Below are 22,531 nucleotides of genomic sequence, written 5' to 3'. Positions count from 1 at the left end.
CAAATTACAAATAGTTTTGCCAGAACGAACAAGGGAGATGGATACTTTATGGCGAAAAGGTACCGCTACAACTTCATTGTATGTTCTGTTTTAAGAATGAACTGACTCCATAAAAATCAAAGCAACCCATAAAATAGAAATCAGAAATAGAGAAATCTATATAGATAGATAGATAGATAGATATTATCAGATATATAATTGCAAATTACCCTTTTCGATAATTGATGTTTGATTCTATTTTAATGAAATTTTAATGATTGCCCTCCTTTTCATTTTTCATCACCTAAGACTGCCAATGGATATTCTACTAAGTTAGACAGTGATTTTAGTAGGCATAATTATATTGTGGACTTTCCAAGAATGAACCAAAGAAACGTAACTTACAAAACTGACCGTTCTGTGCGTAGACGGCCTGTGTAGTATATCCGGAGGAGATGGAAATCAGGAGGAGGAGGTGATAATAGGACAAAAACAACTGTGACCCTATTTTCACAAAAAAATCGTAAGTGTAAAATTAGTCGTAAGCTATGACGTCACAATACTTTGATATTCTATAACGTCACAACTTACAACTAATTTTACACTTCCGATTTTTTTGTGAAAAGGACCACAGGGTATTGTAAATTAGGTTTATTTTTACAACTTTTAGAAAGAATGTGCAGATACCCGTAATATCTCTGTATTATTGTTGGGGTGGGGGGGGGGGGGGTTATATTTATTTTTGAGAAATTTTGCCCAAAAATCCATGATATATCCAATATCTTTTGATTTCAATTTTTGCGGCCATTGATACTATTCCTAAACAGTACTCCCATATGTCACAAATTTTATTTTAGATCGATCGACTTAGGTTACTCCAGGACATCACCACATAGACCACTCATTGCATCGTCTCTTCCGCACGATCATGTGTCCTTTATTGCAAAATCATGGTCAATAAAGAAAAGCAGTCATTTTTAACTGGTATGTTAACTTTTGTTGAAGCGTCAGCGTGTTTCAATATCTTTGGCTAATTATTTTTCTATTGTTAGTAAATGCGGGATATCATCAGTTCATTTGGGTTTAAAAGTTTTTTTGTTTTTTTTGCTTTGTTTTTGTTTTGTTTTGTTGGGTTATTTTGGGAGGGGTGATTAAAATTGTCGAGTTTTTCATTACTTTCAGTCCTGACTAATACTGAATTTGAAAATATCATGAACGTTTTTAGGTTTTTCTAATAAGGTTTAATTTGCAACTTAACCAAATTTGCAGCCTTTTTAAAAGCACATATTTGTCGTGCGTGTTTTAGCGGGAGATTTTGCCCTTGGGGAGACATCGTTTGTTCGACCACCTCCGAGAAATCCGAAAGATCCGTTTGAATTGTTTGATTCCTGTGTAGATAATATTCAGGACCCTAACATTTTCGTTATTTTCACGTTCGATCAGGTTTATCCCGAGTATGTTATATAACATCAGAAACGTTGATGAATGTCTATGGGAGAATTTTCTGTCATCAATGATTCGTTCACAAAGTAATTGCCAATCACAGTATAGTAAAAATGCAGGGCATTTGTCCTCCCAAAATATCTAGTTATACCCGAAGACGTCGAACTTGTTAGTATTTTACATAGGACAAGTGCGAAATAAGAGTATAAATCCATGTGTAAAAAGCTATGGATTCATGCTATGTGCTCTGTTGATTGTCTGCAGAAGTAACTAAATATTTTCTTTACAGATGCTTTTGTTGGTATTTAGAAAATGGTTCAAATCAAATAAAAGTGGTTGTCATAAACTTCCATGTTTTTATCAGTCAATTCGATTATGGATAAAAAGAAAAAAGCTACACTACAATAGGTACTTTGGGTTAAAGCCTTCAAACCAACTAAATAATATCAACTTCTCCCTTTGCATTATGATGCATGATGATAAAAACATACTGATCTTATTAAGTGTAAGTGCTTGTAAAAATCAGGCAAATTGGGAAAAATCAGAAACATGCATGTCAAAACCCCACCAATCTGATAATGTAATATCTTGTCTGTTTTCCTTGATTCTGATGGTTCAAATAGTCAAATTACACTAACAAAATGGTGGTTTTTTTCATACCACGTTTCACCTACTGCCTAATTCTTACTAACACTAAAACTTAATCACTTCAAATACCAATATTCTCCAAATGGGGTAAATGGTTGGATGAAATCATAAACTAAGACCTCATGTCACTGATGAAACTCCACACAAATGATTTCAGTATACAGTCATCAAACAAGAGATTATTGTCCCAATTACTGAAAATCTCGCAATATGGCACACCAATATAAACTTTAACATGTAGTAAAGTATGACGGGCAGATACTAGTGGATAGACTGGTTTTCATAAAGCTCCTCCTTCCTTTGGGGTAATAATAAAGGCATAAGATACTTATTTTCATAGTTTTAATCCCTATCATTCAATTAAATATCATACAACAAAACTCCAGTTCACTCAAATTGATCTTTACATTCAGTTTTAACGGTGTTAGCAAAACCTCATATAATAGGGCCTACTCTATACAGGAGTAGAGGCAGTGTATAAGGAATTGCCCAGATAGTATGTCACCTATCAAAAAATCATGGAAATATGATATCTATTAGGCTCAAAGCAAAATGCATCCTTTCTAAATGAACTTTAAGTTGATTTTTCTACTTCAATATATTGCACATTCATACTTTAAAATAGAATATCTCACTCATTTTTGAGGATAGTAGTTTTTAAAGAAAACGATTCATCCCCATATGAAATTAAGGTAAATTGTATCTGAAGCTTGTATCACAGTAGGTCAAACTCAGTTACCAGTCACTCGTAGAAAATTAAACTGATTAGGCAACTTTATATTTTGAAAGTGCAGGACTTAAAGAAATCGTTGAAACAATTCTTTAAATTATTAAATAAATGACCCACATCATTTTAAATAACATTGAAAGTACATACTTATATAAGATGTCTACCATTTAATATTTTTCATTTTCATCATGGCCACGTTTAAATATTTGCTTTAAATAAATAATAGACTTAGACATAAATACTCATTAAAATTAAACCTTTTATCCAGGTATAACAAAGCACTTGAAAATAAATAGAATTGATTCTATCAACAAATAAAACATGTCTGTCGCATAACAATATGAGAGTATGTGTGATTGGTCCAAAAGTAATCACATGACCTTATGTCTACATGACAATGTAAAAATGTTCATGATTGGTTCTTTAGTGATCACATGACAAGAGTTCAATCCTCCAATAAATCTTCATCAAGATTCACATCCTGGAAAACAAAAAAAAAATTGTTAATTATTTTTTAGTGTAATTATTAATGTTAGTATGGTGGAAAAATCTGCAATAAAAGAGACTTGAGAATTGTCATGGTAATGATGGGTTACACAATGCACCAAACCCTTTCTTGCAGGATATACTATAAAAAAACATTCAATCTAATGAAAATATTGTTTTTGTCAATTGAATCCAACTAAAATAGAGATAATGATTGAAAAGGTAGACAATGGAAAAACTGTGACAAGACTGAACATATTTTTTCAATTCATATCATTAAAATTGCAGGGTAACTGTGCTTACTGTACACAGTCAAACCCCTACCATGATATCAATATTTTTGAGATAATGAAAACAAATTTTCTTCAGATACTATTAAAGTACTATTTTTATATGACAGCATGTCATTTCAATCACATCTTAATGCTATTTAATTTTGTCCCTGAACATCTATTCTATAATAGAAGGACTTATTCATATTTTAGTGTATTGGTGCTCACAAAATTAGCAAAAAAGAGCTCTGGAAAATGCATGAAGGTTTATGGTATAAGAAAAAAATGCTAAAGAAGACAGTCACATGTTATATAGTCAGGGGAACTTGGTAGAGTTTCATAAACAAAAAATAATCTAAGTCTAAGAATCTTTTCAAACCCTTCTAAACTTTTAATCTGACTTGTCAGCTCACTTAAAACATTCAAGACTTAAAAAAAAAAAAAAAACATTTGGATTTCAAGAAGATCTTAATTTGAAGTTTTTTTTTAACTATGAATCACAAACCTGGGGATATATTATTTATTTTCCATGAAACTCAAAGATTGGGAATATATTACCAATCACCACACTTATATCATGTATGTATACTGGTTGCTGTTAGCAACAATCCTGTATGCTAAAATGTTAATATATAAAATCTAACCCACTAAATATACATGTATTTCAACAAAACTTGTGCTGTAGATACCAACATACATGGATTTTTTCCCAGTTACATTGAATAATGAAATTAAGACATATTTTTAGGGGATTACGAGCTTACTAAAATGTGTTGACAGAAAACCAATGAATCCACAAGAATATTACATATCTTTTAATCAATATAAGTACATCCCCTCCCCCTCTACCAAAACAAAAAAAAAAGAAATTTCTTTAAAAATACGAGGTAATGACCCTGATTTACATTAATTTAACATTAAAAAATGTGTAACAAAGTAACACATGTACATTGTATAATTTACATGTGTGTATTTGAAACAATAATAACACACATTAGGTAAAGGTATAGCTAAATTAAACTCTACTTTAAAAAAAACATCTCTGATCTGATTTATGTCAATTGGTAGAAAATATACATGTAAGTTATCTACAGCATGTTTACATGTATATGTACTATAGAACAACTTGTGAATGATTACATGCAGAAAAGAATGCAGTGTCTATCTTACCTCTGATAGTAATTTTTTATCATCGATACCCTAGAAATGACAGTGTGAACCTTTAATCATCAAAGCAGCAAAATTGAGGTTATGGAGATTGTAGAAATATTCCAGTGGAAATATTCATGTGGGAGGGTTGTTTAGGGGAAAATATACTCCCAATCCATACCATGGCAGGTATTTGTATGTTTTGTTTTGTTTTATTACATGTACGCTTGATTGTGTTCACAGGGTATGATGATTGGACAGATACATAGTGGCTTAGCATTTCAAAGTCCTAATGACATCAATTTACATAGACTTTTCTAAGATATTGTTATACTGTGAAAGTACCAGCATTTGTTGGGTACCAATTTTCGGAAAAAAGAGAGTTCGGGGGGGGGGGGGGGGGGGGGGGGGAGTAAGTTATCTCCCTTTGACGATGTTCTCATAATTCATACCTTAAATTACTGACATTAAAAAAAAAGAGAAATAAATGACATTTCCACATTTCAGATAAAATATTAATAAGATTTCATGGAAAGACATGTGATTTTTCCACCATGATTCACCAACTGCCTGATTCTTATTCTTACAAAGAATAGTACTTAGTTGACCGACTACAGAAGACCTACCGATGTGTCAATATCCTCATCTAAATTCATATTTTCTAGATCTAACTCTAATTCTTTTTCTATATCATCCATTGCAGCCTGTGATGGGGGTTTCCCTGAAGGTTCAGGGGGTTCTGTTGTCTGTTTGGTTGGTGCAGGCTTCTGCAAAACACGAAAAAATAAAGGTCATTTAAAATTCTGAATTTAAGGAGGTAAGCCTAGGATGAGGGACAAAACTCTTAAAATCAGTGATATGTTTGTATCATATTCAATTTCACCAAAGCCTCCCAAGCTTTCATTTGAAACAGAATGAAATCAGTCCAAGTTACTTTGATGCTTACATGACATTTATCATGTAAAATGATGAATATAAACATTCCATTGATTTGTAAGAGTTTCGTCCGTTACCCAAGGTCTACCTCCTTAAAGAAGAAAGAACTGATATACTGCACTATTGAGACTAATTTCTACATGTTCTCTAATACACTGACCTGTCAAGGAACATTGTAATATACCATGATACATTTAAAAAAATATATTAGTACATACATCATACATTATAAGACTAAAATAAGTAGTTAAAAATACTTTAATTTTCATCAAAATTGCATATTGACAAAAATAGTCTGGAATACATTCACTAAGCAATCGAAAGGCACTGGAAAGAACATTAGATTAATTATGGGAAAAAGGGCAAAACTCTCCTTTTTTTTATAGTATAATAATCCATGTTACTCCTACAATCACTAATATATCCTGAGACCGTGAAGATTGATGTGTACTGCAAGGATTGGCAACAATTTTCAATCTATGTAACTGTTTTTTTTTTTCAGAGATGATTTTACAAGGTCAACAAATAAATCGGAAATTGGAAAAATCGGAAGTACATGTACAGTAAAAAAAGAATCGTAACTGTAAAATCTGTATTTGAAATTCACTAAAAAATAGAAGAAAATCATATCTGTTTTTTTTTTTTTGTTGTTCTATCTGCCTCTTTGTTATGTACATGTGAATAGAATGCCACAGAATAGTTTTGTGTTTGGTCTCCCTATGTTAATTTTAATTAGTTGTTTGGGTATTACAACTTGCACACAATTACGTAGAATCCACTTTATTATCTACCTCTGTTTTCTGTTCTACTGGTGTCTCCTCGGCCTCTTTAAAATCTTCCTCCTCCTCAGCAGGAGCACTATCAGAAGCAAACACAAAAGCTCCACTTTGTTCTGCAGCCTGCATTTCCTCAACTGGGTTACGCTCATGGTTAACCTACAAAGGAGACAAAAATTTGCACAATAGTTGAAATCCTAAATCCCTTTTCAATTTTATACTTTAACACAATAAGTGACTTTGTTTGACAGAATGGAAATATAAGGATTTATATGTATAAGAAAAAAAGAGATGATTGAAATAAAAAAAACATATCTATGTACCTTTAAGTACATATGTGGCATACTTGTACACCAAAAATCTCTTACAGTTAATAACTTTGACAAAAAGGCAATATGCATTTATCTGCCTGTATGAATCTTGAAGTCTGAAATTCTCCGAGCTTAATGTACAAAGCTTCCAATTCAAGAATCACAACCAGTATTACATTTTTTTTAATAAATCTGCAAATATACTGTTAATTTGTAAATGTAAATACCTCTGGTATATTTTAATGTTTAAATCACATGTAGTTCTTTTTTTTTGTTGATATCTAGGTAAATATTCAACTTTGTTGATACAACAGTGAGAAATCAAAATATTCAAATTAGAGATGAAATGCATAACTCATGAATATTCATGTATCTACAAAAAAAAGGGCATACTCTATGCATTAATAATTCACACTGCAACTTACAAATGTATATGCCTACCCCCAATGATTTAGTTTATGAAGAAAAACTTGTGTACAATGTCTAGAGAAAATTCAGATTCCTGCTAACGTGTATGTAGGATGCTTACAGGAACTTGTGAATATTTGTTGGCTGGTATAAGACTCTTTCTCTGTGGCTGTAAGAACTGTTCAGTTTTCTTAGCTTCTACGAATGCTGGGAATAAGTTCTCATATTCCTCTGGATCTGCTAGTGAGCTGGCAGCCTTGTTATTAACACTACCTAAATTCTCTCTCCATAATTGTACTACTCTGAAATCAAGTGTAAGTTTTAGTAAAAATAGACAAAAGGGAAAAAAAAGTAACATACATGTCAAAAACCCACCAATCTCACAATATAATTTCACCCGAGGATGCTTTCTCTATTTGAAAAGACCACAATCTGATCTCTGCATCACTGGATTTGCTCAGAAATTTTTTAATAGAATGTCAGATAAATGAGGTTTTAGATAGAGTTCTTGGAGTTATGTGCGCTAGAAATGTTTAGTTTCAGATGAAATTACAACTCAGTTTATCAAAATGATATCGAAAATCATGTCTTCTTTTCCTTGTACATTCTTCTTTGCATTCAAATTTTAAGCTCTGTTTGATCATTTATATTTAAGGTACATGAATATTCAACATCCCAAAATGAAAATTATATTTCATAATATGATATGCCTACGACAGATGGAGCTCAATGTCATATTTTAGATAATCAGTGCCTCCACTCTTGCGCAATCGTCCACTTCCATGTGGACTAATTTCTTCACATCCATCGGAATATTTTTAAGCCATTCATAGTTTTAGTCTAACATTTTACATATATATATATATACCTTGAAACTTGACTAGGTAGATAGGTACGAGCAAAGAAAGCTGCCTCTGGAAGTCTGCCGGTGTTGATCAATACTTCTAAACATTCCTCTAACCTAAAGGAAAATTTTCAATTTCATTTACTATGTTTACATAGATGTTTTATGGTCGTCACCATAAACTCATGGATCATTACAGTGTATCAATCTGCACAATGAGAACTGATTTGTTTAACTTGTCCTAGTTGGCCCTTCCTCTTTTGTCTACCCCGGACTTGACTTTTATGAGCAGCAGAGCAGGTATTTCTAGAAAAGCAGAGGACACTTACCCTACCAGTGCACCTGGTCTATGCTCCTCGTTTTTGTGGAGTCAAAGTTGCTCATTTGCTTTTGTTACTTTGTATGTATCATTTTGGTTATTTTATGTTCTTTGTTGTGTATGTCTGTTTTCCATGTCTGGACTTTGTCCCCGGATTACATTCTTTTGATTTCTGATAGAATCTTGATTACTCTTTACTGGATTACATTCTTTTGATTTCTGATAGAAGCTTATTTACTCTTCCATGTCTGGTCTTTGTCCCTGGATTATATTCTTTTGATTTCTGCTAGAACCTTGGTTCCCTTGATTACCCATCCATGTTTGGTCTTTGTCCCTGGATTACATTCTTTTGATTTCTGATTGAACCTTGATTACTCTTCCATGTCTGGTCTTTGTCCCTGGATGACAATCTTTTTGATTTCTGCTAGAACCTTGGTTCCCTTGATTACCCGTCCATGTTTGGTCTTTGTCCCTGGATTACATTCTTTTTGATTTCTGATAGAACCTTGATTACTCTTGATTACTCTTTACAGAACATTGAATATCATCAAAAATAAAATGGTTTTGTTATAAAAAGCAATAATTATCTATGAAACCTAACAAGGTTAAAAGTAAAACATACAGTTCTTTTTTTGCTTGAATCAAGATGACAAATGGCAAATATATATACAAACCTTCCTAAAGAGAAATATGATAGGAATGCCACATTATTTTGTCCAGACTTTTCAGCTGTTTGAGCCAGTTTGGCGATCATTCCAACATTTCCTGCAGAGCTTGCCAAAAGAAGCAGTCCTCCATAATCCTGGGCATTGTGTAAACACTCCTGAGCCAGACCAAACTCACATTTACTGATGGCTAACTCAGCTAACTGCTTCCATTTCTGCTCACTCTGAAACAAATAAATTACAGAAAAATACAAAATATGAAGATATCAAATCCAATGAAAGATCTGAAGATAAGATTTTATTAATAGCTATTATCACTAGCCTATCCCTAAAAAAATGTTGGTTTTTTGTTTCTTACTCTAACTTATTGCAAGAGGGTAGGTGATTTTCTAGGTGAAAATCTAAAAAAACAACCCCAAATTTTTTTGTATTTAAAATGAAGAAAAGGCATAATTTCATTTTTTTTTTTAGTAAGTCAATAACCAGTAAATCAAATTTAGATCAGAAGACATCTATAATATAGAGTGAGCAGAAGACATCTATAATGTAGAGTGAGCAAACATTTATATAGAATTACATATTTAGTTATCTGGTTACAGTCTATACTACAGTTATCATCTGAATACTCACAAAAACGAAGTGATAATACTTATCACCAACAGTAACTGATTTCGTGGCCCTCTATTATTTCACAACTGTAACTGCATCATATTTATTTTTGCCTATTACACGATTTAAATGGAGGACTATCTTATAAAAAGTTCCTCTTGTCATATTAAAGCTTAAAGATTAAATAGCAAAATATTTACCTCTGTTTCTTTAGCAATTTCATATGCAGTTCTAAGATCTCCTAGCTGCAGAGCTAACTCAAACTTGTGTTCAGGGTCAAAGGTCACTGCCATAGCTTGAGATTTAAAACCCTGGAAATATTCATAATTCATTATAAATACATGTACAGGACCTCAATATAGATTTTGTTTAAAAACAGGAACCTTCCAATCAATTAAATGATGATGATATTTTACTTTGTTCAAAATTTCAATGGACGGCAAATAATACTGAACTAAACTTGTGGAAAATTCTGAGTCTTTATTTACAACTGACAAGGATCCATTGGATGAAATGCCAGTTCATTTCTATCAGTAATTGGCATTTGTTTACAAATAGGAGTATTTACTGGGACGCAGAGGTCAGTAAAACTTGACCCTGATGATAATTCAAGCATCATTCTATAATATATAATATATGAATCAAAACATTCTCTTTTAGCTTCAGGTAGTTTTAAATATTTACATAAGGTATAAACAGTGATAATTTAGAGGATTCACAAAAACAGATATCAATATAATGAGAGTGGAAATGGTGGATATGTTAAAGCGACAACAACCCCTCCAGGATGAACAATGTCAGCCCAAGGCCAACCAAGGGTCTTCAACGATCCGCCTTAGATAGACATACCTGTTTTTCTAAGAAATGTGCTACTCTAGTTCTATGTTCCCTTGGAATTGTAGGTAAAACTTTGTCCGCTGTCTCAAAGTCTCGCCTCATCACAGCGGTTTGGTATTCGAGTACTGACAATAACAGAGAGAAACTGACAATGTTCAGTTCCTTGTCACCCAGGTACAGTCTATTGTCCTTGGGGATGTAACCAAGCAAGTACATCACTCTGAAATTATAATCATTTTTTAATTAAGTCTTAATATGGAAAATACATCCTAAAAATTTTCTACTTAAGCATTCAAGTAGAATTTCATAAACTGACTTTCTCATACATTCTTTTCATCTACAAGGAAAATATTCATGAACTTGTGCCAATTCTAAAATTAAAACAAAAATGCTCCCTAAAAAGGGATGTGCCATGTGACTGAGATAACAGAACAACCTATAATGCTGAAGCTTTACACTAAATTTCAAGTCATCAATTCTAAGTGTTTCTAAATATTAAATGACAAAATTTAGGGAACCTTTTCATACATCTATATATTCAGAGATCAGAAAAACTTCATTCCAAAGGTGCCTAAAACTGGGACATGAAAATGTCAAAAGTACCAGAGATAGACCTACAAATCTTCTTCAAACAATTCAAAAGGTACTAAATGTCTTATCATAAGCTCCAACTTACCTGTCAAGGTGAGCTATGGTGACAATCTATCATAAGCTGCAAATTACCTGTCAAGGTGAGCTATGGTGACAACCTCTCGTAAGCTGCAACTTACCTGTCAAGGTGAGCTACAGTGACAATCTCTCGTAAGCTACAAATTACCTGTCAAGGTGAGCTACGGTGACAATCTCTCGTAAGCTACAACTTACCTGTCAAGATGAGCTACGGTGACAATCTCACCACCAACATAATAGTTGAGTCTGTTGACACTGTTAGTGTAGATAAAACAGTCACCAACCCAGACTCCAGTCTTCACAGTCTCTTCTATTTCACCAACAACCTGTAATAAAAAAAAAAAAGTTTATCAAATAGCGACCATCATTTTCTCTTCATATTTTCGTATCCATACATTTTAAAAAGTTTTCCTTCTTTAACTTCTCTTGAAGTGAAAAGATTATTTTCTAAAGGTGTAGATCTGTATTTATTCAACAATAAATTTTAAAACAATACTATGAACTTGATTTTGTCATGTGATTATAATTAAAAACCTCCAAAATGAAAAAAAAAAACATTAACAAAAACTTGCATACCTAAAATATTTCAATCATTTTTGATGCAGATTATTCAAAATTCATGTTGAATCTAGCCTCGATTATGAAAATGACCTCTTTTGCTTTATGAAAACGACCTATTTTGCTTTAAATTGATTCAATTGCACAATCCTTGCTTGGGACAGAATTATAAGAAAAATTTTTTCCTGGAACTAACCTCAAAGGCATCCTCGATACCATCTTCAGTGATATCATCCTTATTTCCAGATGACCTGGCTGAATCAACAGCTTCCTGACTGTACTTCAGTATAAAGAAGGATTCCTCTGTTGATATGCATACTAATTCTCCTGTCTCGCTCCAAAATATCTGTAAAGAAACCAGAGAACTAGAAACCAAGTAGGTTGCAGTCAGTGAAAAACAAAGTCATCAGTAACTAATAAATACTGTAAAAATTATGTTGAATATTTTGCTTACTATATGTTCAGAAACCAACCACTGACACACGTACATCTGAGAAATTATGATGAAATGAATAATATTGTTTAAAGTACTTAATCATGACCCCATTTGTATTTTTTCAAGATTGTCATAGAATTGCCTATAACATTGTAATTATAAAACTACACTAAATCCCCTGTTTAATTTTCTTTCCTCCTTTTTGGTGGGATTTCTAATATTTCATAGAAACAACATTTAGATTATCATTCTATAAAATTTTCATTACCTTAAATTTTAAAGTGTGATTTCTACATATTCCAACTTACATTTTTAAGTGTGATTTCTACATATTCTAACTTACATTTTTAAGAGTGATTTCTATATCTTGTCACTTACATTTTTAGGTGTGATTTCAATTCTTCTCACAAGTTCTGTAGAATCCCATTCATAGAAAGCCAACCCACTGACAGATCGTACTCCAAGCATGTTTCCACCATAGATTCCTACAATTATTTAAAAAAATTACCTGAAATATGTTTCCTAAAACAAAGAAATTATTGAAATGAGAAGGACACGTCTTCATTTAAAGCTAACAGATGAACAAGAAAATAACTTTTTTAAATAATTTTAGCAAACATTGAAACATGAAAAAAAATCAAGAAGTCAATGGCATATTTCTTTAAGTGAATATATTTAAAAGGTAAATGAAGTCAAATACCCTACTGCAGGTTATATTCACAGATGCTAATTTTGGCGTATTTTAGCAGTATGCCTAAACATACCAAAATGAATTCCAAAAAATTTTACTCTGGTCTCATGTACTTAGTGCACCACTTATCATCTGTCAACATTTTTTCGTTCAACTTTTTGCTTCAAAACGACTAAATTTTACACCTTTAAAAAAACTTTTTTTTTAAATATACACATGTGACTGTAACATATAGATGGAAATCTGCCTAAATTAAATTTCGGACAAATCATACATTTCTGTGAACTATTGTTTTGAAGATTTCCTTAGCATTTCTTTTTATGTATTCCAATTCTCGTACCAATCAAACAAATGCCTAAAACAAATAGTTACACTGTGTTGATTCCTGACTGTTTGTCAATAACGTGGATGTTACACAGGATGAATGCTAGGTGGAACATGAGAGCAGATATTTGAAAAATCAGACTTAAATATACATTTAAATCAAGAATTGTTACAATTAAATTTGGCAATCACAAATCCACAGAAAAATCACTTCCCTGTGTTACGATATCCTTTTTACAGTTTCCATATCATAGTGAAAACAAAATGTTTCATTAAAATTAAGGTTTGTGTTTTACTAGGTTAAAGGATGAATAATTTTTTACAGACATTTCCTTTTAAGGAGGTAGACCTTAGGTAAGGAACACAACTCTTACAAATCATTGGAACATTTGTATTCAGCATTTTACATCAATCTCATGCAAGCATCAAAGTAACTGATTTCATTCTGTTATATCCCTTACCCTAGGTATTCCTCCTTAAACTTATAATTACCTTCAGCTCCAAAGTCAGGTTTGAAGGCTTTCTGTTCCTTGAAGTTTTTGTAGATTTTAAGCATACTAGAGCTCTCCCTGATGGCATATACAGATGAGTCATTACTCCATACAAACTCCTGAGCTGAACCAAAACTCTTGTTTCTCAATGCCATTGCAGTATATATAATGTATTCACCATCTCCACATACTACCACAAACCTACAATGCAATCAAATTATAGAAAGAAATGCAATTGTGCAACAATTTAGGCATACACATTTTCTTTTTAATACTCCTGTATACAAAAGTTAAGGTAAGCAGTGGAACTATAACTCATGTAGGTTCAGTCACGGTACCGCCTTACTAGTCAATTCAGGCCTTAAAAAATCAATGTCCAATACCATGCCAAAAAATATAGAGTTTATATATCTAATTGGCAATAAATTAAGTAGACATCCATGCTTCAAAAATCAGATCCTGTATCTTATCTCATTACCAGTAAGCTGCCATATCTTGGGGTGGTTTTTGTCAATGTAGAAATATAAGAATAAGACTCTTAAAATAAATCTCGTGAAGATTATGGATAAACTAATTAAGGTTGGCAGTAAAACACTGGGACATGAAGGGTAAGTTTGGTCAAATGTTTTTAAATTTGTCACTTAATTTATGTACTATTACTTAACAAACTCTGTGACTTTATATTTTTTGTTTAAGTATGAGATATATTTCATCCTGAACATTTTATTCAGTAAAGAGTTAATTGCATTATGGTTTCAGTTGTGAATATACATATTTTAAGGCAGTATTTACAACACTAACCTGCCGTTAGGGTTATGGGCAATAGTCTGGGGATAGATTTCACAACTGCCCATGTCTTTCACTGCCAATGGCAACCTCTCACCATCTTTAACATCCTGGTCAGCTATAGCCTTGATGTTAGCCTGTTGAACTTCAGAATGTTTGGCCCAAATAATTTTACCACTGCTATCCATAGACATGGCAGGTTCCTCACGACCAAGCTATAAAATATGAATAAATGAATAAATAGTACTACATAAAATATGCCATCAGACCTGTTGTACTTAAAACAAAAATATTTGTAAGATAAACCAAAGTATGCAATTTATCATTTTTTGATAAGCTATGAAATATCTAACATGAAACTAAAAAATGACTGAGTGACAGATCACTAAATACCACCTTCAACTTCTAACAGGGAATCAATATTCGATCAACATTAAGCAAATTGAAAGCTGACCTTTAATTTTAGTACTAAAGATTTGTTTTATAAATTCATGAATGAATTCTCTTCAACATTTGGCCTGATAAGAGTCTAATGATTGGAGATAACAAATAGTTATAGCGAAGTAAAAGTCAATATTTTTATATATATATAGCGAGAATGGATAGGTTATGTTTGAAGTAGATCCATAAAATTTCTTCAATATTTCTATCCAATACATCTACATCATAGATACTTTACAATTCTGAGCATGTAACACTTTCTTCTCCAGAACCTTGTTTGGCATTTTCATGTAAATGCTTCCAGTTCCTATGACTTGGTAAACATTACAGTTTCTTAGGTTTATAATCATGATAGCGACATATATCAATCATTTATTGTATAATATTCTTACCTTGATCATAATGCTTCCTTCATCATATCCCAGGGCGACATTGTTAGATCCTCTCTGACATGCAATAGCCCATACTCTTTCTAAGCCATAGTTTAAAGTACTTTCAAGTCTGTATGTATTAGCATGCCATACTCTTACAGTACCTGTAAAAAGGTTACCAACATTATTTTCAAGGTTATTCAGTGCAAATAAGGGATATCATTTTTTGTTGTTTTTCAAGCTATTGTCTGACATGTTATTTTGCAATGCTAAGCAATTTTGCATATCAAATCTTCCATTAAAACTTCTAAATAAATTTACTTTTTCTTAATTAATGGCAATTATCCTTGAATGTTTTTTTATTTAATATCAAATTTTATATATTCTTTAAAAGTGGTATGTTTGTGATGAATAGGTGACAATGTAATGATTTGTATTTCAATATGAAAAGTTTATAAAAAGAAGGCCTCTACTTTAAATTTCTATGATGTGCACTAATCAATTTTCTGCATCAGCATGTGAAAATTCCCCATGTAAGAACTTTGGCAACTAAACAGATAATACAAAAAAAAAGTAGCATCCCCTGGCTATGTTAAAACAGTATTCATGCAGATTATAGCTACTTTATGTACCAAGTTTGGTCAAAATCCATTTGAGGATGATCATTCTTGGGTGTATGTAGAGGCGTTTCAGAAGAAAGTACAGTATCATTACAATATTCTTAGCAATTTATTTTTGGCAAAAGAGTGATATTCAGACTTGGTTTTATGGAGCCAACGAAAAAAGTTGTCAAAATCAAAAGTATTCATGAGGAAATAAAGAGAATGGAAATTTGGATATGAAAAGCTTGAATTTTGATTTTAAGCAGAAGAAATTTGAATATCTTACCGTCTTCTGAACCAGTCAGAATAATAGGTAATTCAGGATGAAATCTAACAGCTGATATATTCTGGGCATGTCCTTCTAAGGTCTGTACACACGTCTTGTTCTAAAGAATAAAATATCAATCGAAATATTGATTAGCATAGTAGACTCAAATTTCAGCAATTATCTGTTAACACATTAGATACAATATTACCAGAAATAGTTTTAATTTTCCACTCATATTAAAAAAAAAGATTTACTAAAATCATGGCAGTAAATGCAGGGATAAAGATACAATTCAACCATAATTTGTATACAGTATAGGAAGGAATGATATGATAGCAGATGGAATACTACTGGATACAGCAAAATTTTGAAAGCTATGTTTCGTCTGGTTTTGTAGACTTGCTGTAAGTCTCTCTTTATTATATACATGTACAGTATCCAAAATACAGTAAAATGCAGTTCAGTTCAATAGAGAAAGACATTTTCTACACAAATTTCATAGGAAGATTCTTAATGTCTGTATCTTTAAGTTAAAATATTACCTGATAGTCCCAAATTTTGATCAATCTATCATCAGCACCCGAGATAAGGTATGGCTTATCTCCCCCTGTATAATAGTCTACACAGTTAACTCCCTTCTCATGACCCTCTAATGTGAAGTTAGGTGTTGTTGATCCAAGCTGCCAAACCTGAAATTAACAGATATATTGCATAGACCTGAACTTATAAGACTAGCATTTTTCATAATTTAGGTTCAAAACTCTGAATATAGTAACTGGTAAAAGTGGGTTTTCATCCATCATATCAGGTTTTATCATTAAAGCTATATATAAGAATATATAGCCTGAAGCAGTTCAGAATTCGTTTTCAAGACACAATTATTGTGCATGACATATTGGGTGTGTCATTCAAACAAACAGGTACACACCCATTTCATCTCTTTGCTCCACCCATATCACTATAATGTTAACACCTACCTTCACAGTTCTGTCCAATGAAGCACTGGCAAATGTATTGTTATCTTTAGGATTAATGACAATCTGCATGACATAGTGAGTGTGTCCTTCAAATACCTGGGTACATGTCCATTTCTTCTCCCAGTCCCACAACTTAATCAACATATCATCTTGAAAAAAAAAAAGAAATTTCTTATTAGTTATTTTCACATCCGTATTAAATAGACCTTACATTGTAATGCCATTACTTCCCTTCAAAATATGCAGAACATCAGTTGTGATTGTAGATCCTTCAACCACTACATCCTACTATTTTTGCGCCAAGAAATAATCATCTTGAAAAAATTTGAAGGTGTGCGTAAGAATTTTCATAGAAGTCACACAGTTTTAGCATTACAGAATATGTACGTAAAAAAATTTACTGAGTTAAGAAAAAATATGCCTTTAGCATGTTTAGTTTATTTAAATGCATCCATATCACCATTTTGTTTTTTCGTTTTTGCATTTTATGGACTAGTCCCCATAACTTTACACAGTTGTAATTTGTAACCACCCAGTCAATGGGACGTTACTCACCACTGCTTGTTAGAATGAAGGTCTGAGCTGGAAGAACATCTACAGATCTGATATAATTTGAGCGAATATTACTCACCACTGCTTGTAAGAATGAAGGGCTGTGTAGGATGAACAGCTATAGATCTGATGTAATCTGAGTGAGCCTCAAATTGATGAACTCTTTCTAGAGTATTGTAGTTGTAACATCTCACATGCATGTCATCCTACAAAATAAAAACAATAATTGAAGTTTATTTTTAACTTTAAAAATGTATGCCTCCCCAGGCAAAGGGGTACATGTACACTCCTGTTATTCAGTGAATAAAAAAAAAACTCAAAATATGCACAACTACATACATTGTATCAAGTCCTAACTACATACAAAGTTTCATGAAATTTAGTGCTTTAGTTTCGAAGATGTCCTTACATAAGTGTGATGGACAACCAGACAGACGGACAGAGTCTATTGCTTATGAAAATAGAAGTGAAATTTTAAAGGGTACTGAAGTTACATGTATTAAATCAAGCAGTATTTATACCTGACAGATAAAATAACAAAACGATTATTTTACCTACATGTTCATTACTCAAGTGAATGTGGAACTTTTCACATGACAACTGGTCAGACAAATTTCCTTTCTAATGAGACACACTGACTTACTCTATGAAAGTACTATAAAGCATGTAAACTGCAAACTAATTATGGACATCATATCGAAATTAGCAATATATGTGATTGGCATTTACATATCTATTCCAGTTCTTGGAAAGCCAAATTCGGACCTCAGTTTTTTTAATACTGGAAATGACAAACCGTCTAACGAGCTTTGTTTGGGCGTAACATACCCTCAAATCAACACTAAATGTTAAATGACTTACAGATCCTGTCATGACCCAGTTCTTCCTAGGTACAAAAGCTGCTGCTCTGACAGGAAGGTCACATACTTCAAATGACTTGATCAAGGTCTGTAATAAAATAATGGTAACCATGGCAATATATACAAAAAAAGACAAAATATTAACCACGAGACTTGAACATTATGAATGATAAAACATTAAAAACTTAAATTAATCAATAACTAAAAACAACAAAATGTCAACATGATTAATAATTAAAATATAAGTAAGAAATTACCAGTATTTCATGAGTACTTTTTGTTTACACAATATAATTAAAATTACATCTATCAATTGTTCCATTCAGTCACTGCATGTAGGATCTAATAACATTACATTCTACTTTCTGTTCAGTTGACCTTTTCAGAATTCTCAGGTTTTTCCCTTCGAATGATGCTGTCAAAATCATAACAGATGACTTCTGATTGGCTGATCAGGAAGGTCATCTTAACAGAAGTGAATGAAGGGAACAATTGATAGGTCTTATCTCATTTAGATTGGTGTTTACACTAACCTTTTCACAGTCCAATCAATGAAGCCAGTTTTGATATTTTGGGATTTTCTTCATTAAACAAATAAGTTTTTCTTTCACATACATATCATAGGTTTATAATAAACAAGCATTTTTTTTTAAAGACTTCCACCTACCAAAGGACATTTCAATTTTAGACCATTTCAATCCTGCACCATGTCAATATTCATAAATTGGTGTTTGAAAAAAGAGTAGCAATGACAAATAGAAAGCTAAAATTATCATTTAAAAAAAAATCTCAAGTTCTTGCTGCACTGTCTTCTTAATGGGAACAATTTAAATGCACATGCTTATGAATATGATACATTGCAGATGATCATTGACAGATTTAATTTTTTTTAAGCTGGTGACATTTCATTCATTAACATTTGTATAACGAAGCATTGAAATTAACACATAATAGCATAACAAAGACAAGTGGGACAGATGTACAAGCTTTTAAGTGTATACTGTATCACAGAATGTATGTTATAATGGTAACATAAAGCAGAGGGTTGGGGGAATGCTTTTCAAGTTTTCGATAAAAACTTATCACTTTCCCTAGGTTTGTATAGGGCTGTGCTTAATAGTGCAATTATATTGCATTTTTAGCATAGTGAAATATGAATCTAAAATTTATTTTGATGCAGCGAAAATGTCTTTTGAACAGTGCAATGCTAGCATTGTAAGCACACTGTTGTAAATTTTTGAAAATACAAATTTACTGGAAGTACTATGTAAATTATTTTAACAAGTACATTCGGCTCTTGTGGACTTTAGCAGTTTTTTTAAATATGAACTGATTGCATTCTGTGTACGAGTTTTAATTAAGTCTTAATGTTATTTCAATAAGAAAATGACACTGAAACCTCAAACAGATCAGCAATCAATAATTTCAAAATGAAATAATAGGATAATTAATTGGAAAGAGTGGATAACCAAAATATGATCATAAGTGCCAAAGAACGCCTAGATTTAACAAATCCACGCATAATTTAAATCTTAATGCGTTCTTGGCACGAGTGATCAAATTTTGGTTATTCACAATAACCAATTTATTATCCTATTCATTACATAGATTTCCTCCATTATTCATTGTTATTTTCAACATAAATTTAAAATTTTGTAAATGGCGGATTGATATTTGTGGTGTGGCGTTTTGGTGGGAGAAAGTGCGAGAGTGAAATTACCGAATTCATTTCACAGTGTGAATAATCAAAAAAAATTACACCAGGAACAATTGGTAAATCACTGCTATCTATGTAATAAATCCTTTTTTTTTTACTTCAACACTATTGAGAGGAGTATTGACATTATCATTCTTACCAGTAACTAACATACTCTTTAAATTGAATTAAACAATAATTCATACGTACATTGTAGCTAGCACATACCCATCACAAAGAACGACAGAAGCAGTTATAAACCATATACCTAATTCTATATATGCCCGTACATGAACCTGTACATTTGTATCATGAAACTGAGTCAAATCATGCTTAACTGGCCTCTTTACAGCTAGTTGAAATAGACCAGCTCCAATTTCGATACAAATTTAGGTAGGCTAGTGAGTAACTCTCTAGGTAGAATTATACCCTACAATATACAAATGTGTCCTATTTTACTACCAGAGAACACCTATGTGATCTTTTGGACACTATCTTTTAATTTTGAATAGCTGTCAATTACGATTACCTTAACCTTTAAATTTGCCATCCATCATCATAATTGGCAGCTTTTCAAACTTATACATATTAAAAACAGTGTCTAACAGATCACACAGGTATTCTATGGTAGTAAAATAGGGCACATTGGAATAATGTTGGAAGATTTCTACCTAGTGAGCTCTTTAAATTACTCACAAGCCTACCTAAATTTGTATTGAAATCAGAACTGGTTTATTTCAACTAGCTGTAACATCGATACATAAAACTATAAATATCAACAAGTAGTTAGCTAAACGCAAGACACAGAATAGGTTAGGACAACTGGGGAATAGGCAAGACAAGACAAAGTAGCATGCAATACATCAACTTCTAAATTTAATGCTAGTAGCCATCTCCTTTCTGATACCTGTGACTCTACATTCCAAATGTGTACATTGCCATTGTATAAACTGGCTAACATCCATGGTTCTGTTGGGTGTAAATCAACGCTTTTAACCCGATCAGACCGTGCTGATAACTTCCGCTTGATATCCAAACGAAGAGGCTGGAAAAGAAAAATCAGTAACATGGATAAGTTCACAAAGTACCTGAGATTCTATGTTCCAAATTAGAAGTTTTCCATCGAAAAGGCTGGCCATCATCCATGGTTCTGTAGGGTGCAGACCCATGCATTTAACACGGTCCGAACGACTGGAGAACACTCTCCGAATGTTCAAATGCAGTGGCTACAATATAAAGTGATATTTAAACAAGAATGAAAATTCTGTTTTTATATATAAAATTTCATTGCCTCATTGATACTTACTCGGAGAGTCACGCTGCACTGTACTATCAATTACCTGTTTTCTGAGACTGGTGGTAAAAGGGTAATATCAGTGGCATACATGTAGATTAATTTTTTCCCAATAGCCTTAGGACCTTCAATTGACCATTCTCAAATATTCCTGAGCTGCTATTGGACAAATATTACATGAATATTGCTTAACACATTTACATCAAACCCTTCAAAATATGCTGGACTGCCAGTAAAAATTGCTGTCCTGTCTGACGTCCCTTAATTGACTGTTGGTCCAAGTGTCTGATGAAAATTGTCATTTAATTATGAGCAAAAACTTTCATAAGCAATGCTCAGTCATTTCAAATAACATAAAAAAAATTTAATAAAATGAGTGTAACCTTCATTCTTTACTAAGTTTAATTCTGTGTAAACAAATCAGTTCAAATTGACAAAGACTTCCCATGTGGCTTTAAATTATCTGTCCAATAAAACATTTGTCCCCAAAAAATTTAATGATGTTACAATGCATTTCAGGATTTTCACCAAGTTTTTTTTCCACCGGTGATTGATGAAAACTTAATACCTTTGGCCGTTTGGGCTTTATTGTTATGTTCTAGGAAAATGGAAAATCATTTTATCTGGCAAGGCAGAAAAACTTAAAAGTGGCATGAGAATCAGTATATCTGACACAATATATCAGCAATTGGTAAGTTAACATTCTTACACTACTAGCTTACAAGACAAGTTGCAACTCATTGGCCTGTCTGCAAATCATAATGGTGCACTAAAGCGACTAAGTAATTGAAATTGTGCGCATTTCTATGAAACGTTATAGCGCCGCTTGAGTGCCAAAGATTGCAGTTTCAAATACCATTTTCTGAAAATGAAATGAAGAAATGTCATGAGTGTGGCGATGTCATTATGGATGTGTAGAAATATGACCATAATCCCGCTTTCAAGCGGCCTCTCACACTATAGCATTGGATGTGAGAATTTCTGATATTTTAAGGATAAATTTACCATCTCTGTGAATCCGATAGATAATTTACAGGTTGTTTATTTCCTTCACCGGCTAGTTGGATGAGAAGACGTGTCCACAAAAAGTACGCATCTGCGAA

At 32.4% G+C, this 22,531-nt stretch overlaps 1 protein-coding gene across 4 annotated transcripts; it reads right to left on the bottom strand.

Moving 5' to 3' along the window:
• Window positions 1-2,397: 2,397 nt before the first annotated feature.
• On the bottom strand, window positions 2,398-22,511 carry LOC148602148 (coatomer subunit beta'-like). 4 transcript variants are annotated; one of them, XM_088555102.1, is made up of 22 exons: window positions 22,434-22,511; window positions 21,223-21,360; window positions 18,440-18,526; window positions 17,658-17,784; window positions 17,027-17,175; window positions 16,592-16,738; window positions 16,068-16,167; window positions 15,201-15,343; window positions 14,383-14,582; window positions 13,583-13,782; window positions 12,454-12,560; window positions 11,836-11,985; window positions 11,277-11,407; window positions 10,425-10,632; window positions 9,776-9,886; window positions 8,976-9,190; window positions 8,007-8,099; window positions 7,260-7,440; window positions 6,435-6,578; window positions 5,334-5,474; window positions 4,729-4,758; window positions 2,398-3,281 (listed from the first exon to the last, which is right to left on the bottom strand). In XM_088555102.1, the coding sequence occupies exons 1-22, from the start codon at window positions 22,434-22,436 to the stop codon at window positions 3,246-3,248; spliced, it is 2,841 nt and encodes a 946-aa protein (XP_088411228.1). In that variant the 5' UTR covers window positions 22,437-22,511; the 3' UTR covers window positions 2,398-3,245. The 4 variants fall into 4 exon arrangements, with proteins under 4 accessions (XP_088411228.1, XP_088411227.1, XP_088411230.1 ...); XM_088555101.1 differs by lacking the exon at window positions 21,223-21,360 and adding an exon at window positions 21,042-21,179; XM_088555104.1 differs by lacking the exon at window positions 4,729-4,758.
• Between the last annotated feature and the right edge of the window lie 20 nt (window positions 22,512-22,531).

This window comes from Perna viridis, chromosome 12 (genome assembly GCF_037379345.1).
Source record: "Perna viridis isolate PV_CMFRI_1.1 ecotype Kerala chromosome 12, ASM3737934v1, whole genome shotgun sequence".
NCBI lineage: Eukaryota > Metazoa > Mollusca > Bivalvia > Mytilida > Mytilidae > Perna > Perna viridis.
Note: the sequence above shows the minus strand (reverse complement) of the source record. Positions and strands in the feature narration are given on the sequence as shown.

Coding starts and splice junctions, on each gene's coding strand:
- LOC148602148 (XM_088555102.1), bottom strand. Junction 16,739..17,026: donor CATTGGACAGAACTGTGAAG/GTAGGTGTTAAC, acceptor TGTTAATTTCAG/GTTTGGCAGCTTGGATCAAC. Junction 11,986..12,453: donor TTGAAATCACACCTAAAAAT/GTAAGTGACAAG, acceptor GTTTCTTTACAG/ATATTTTGGAGCGAGACAGG.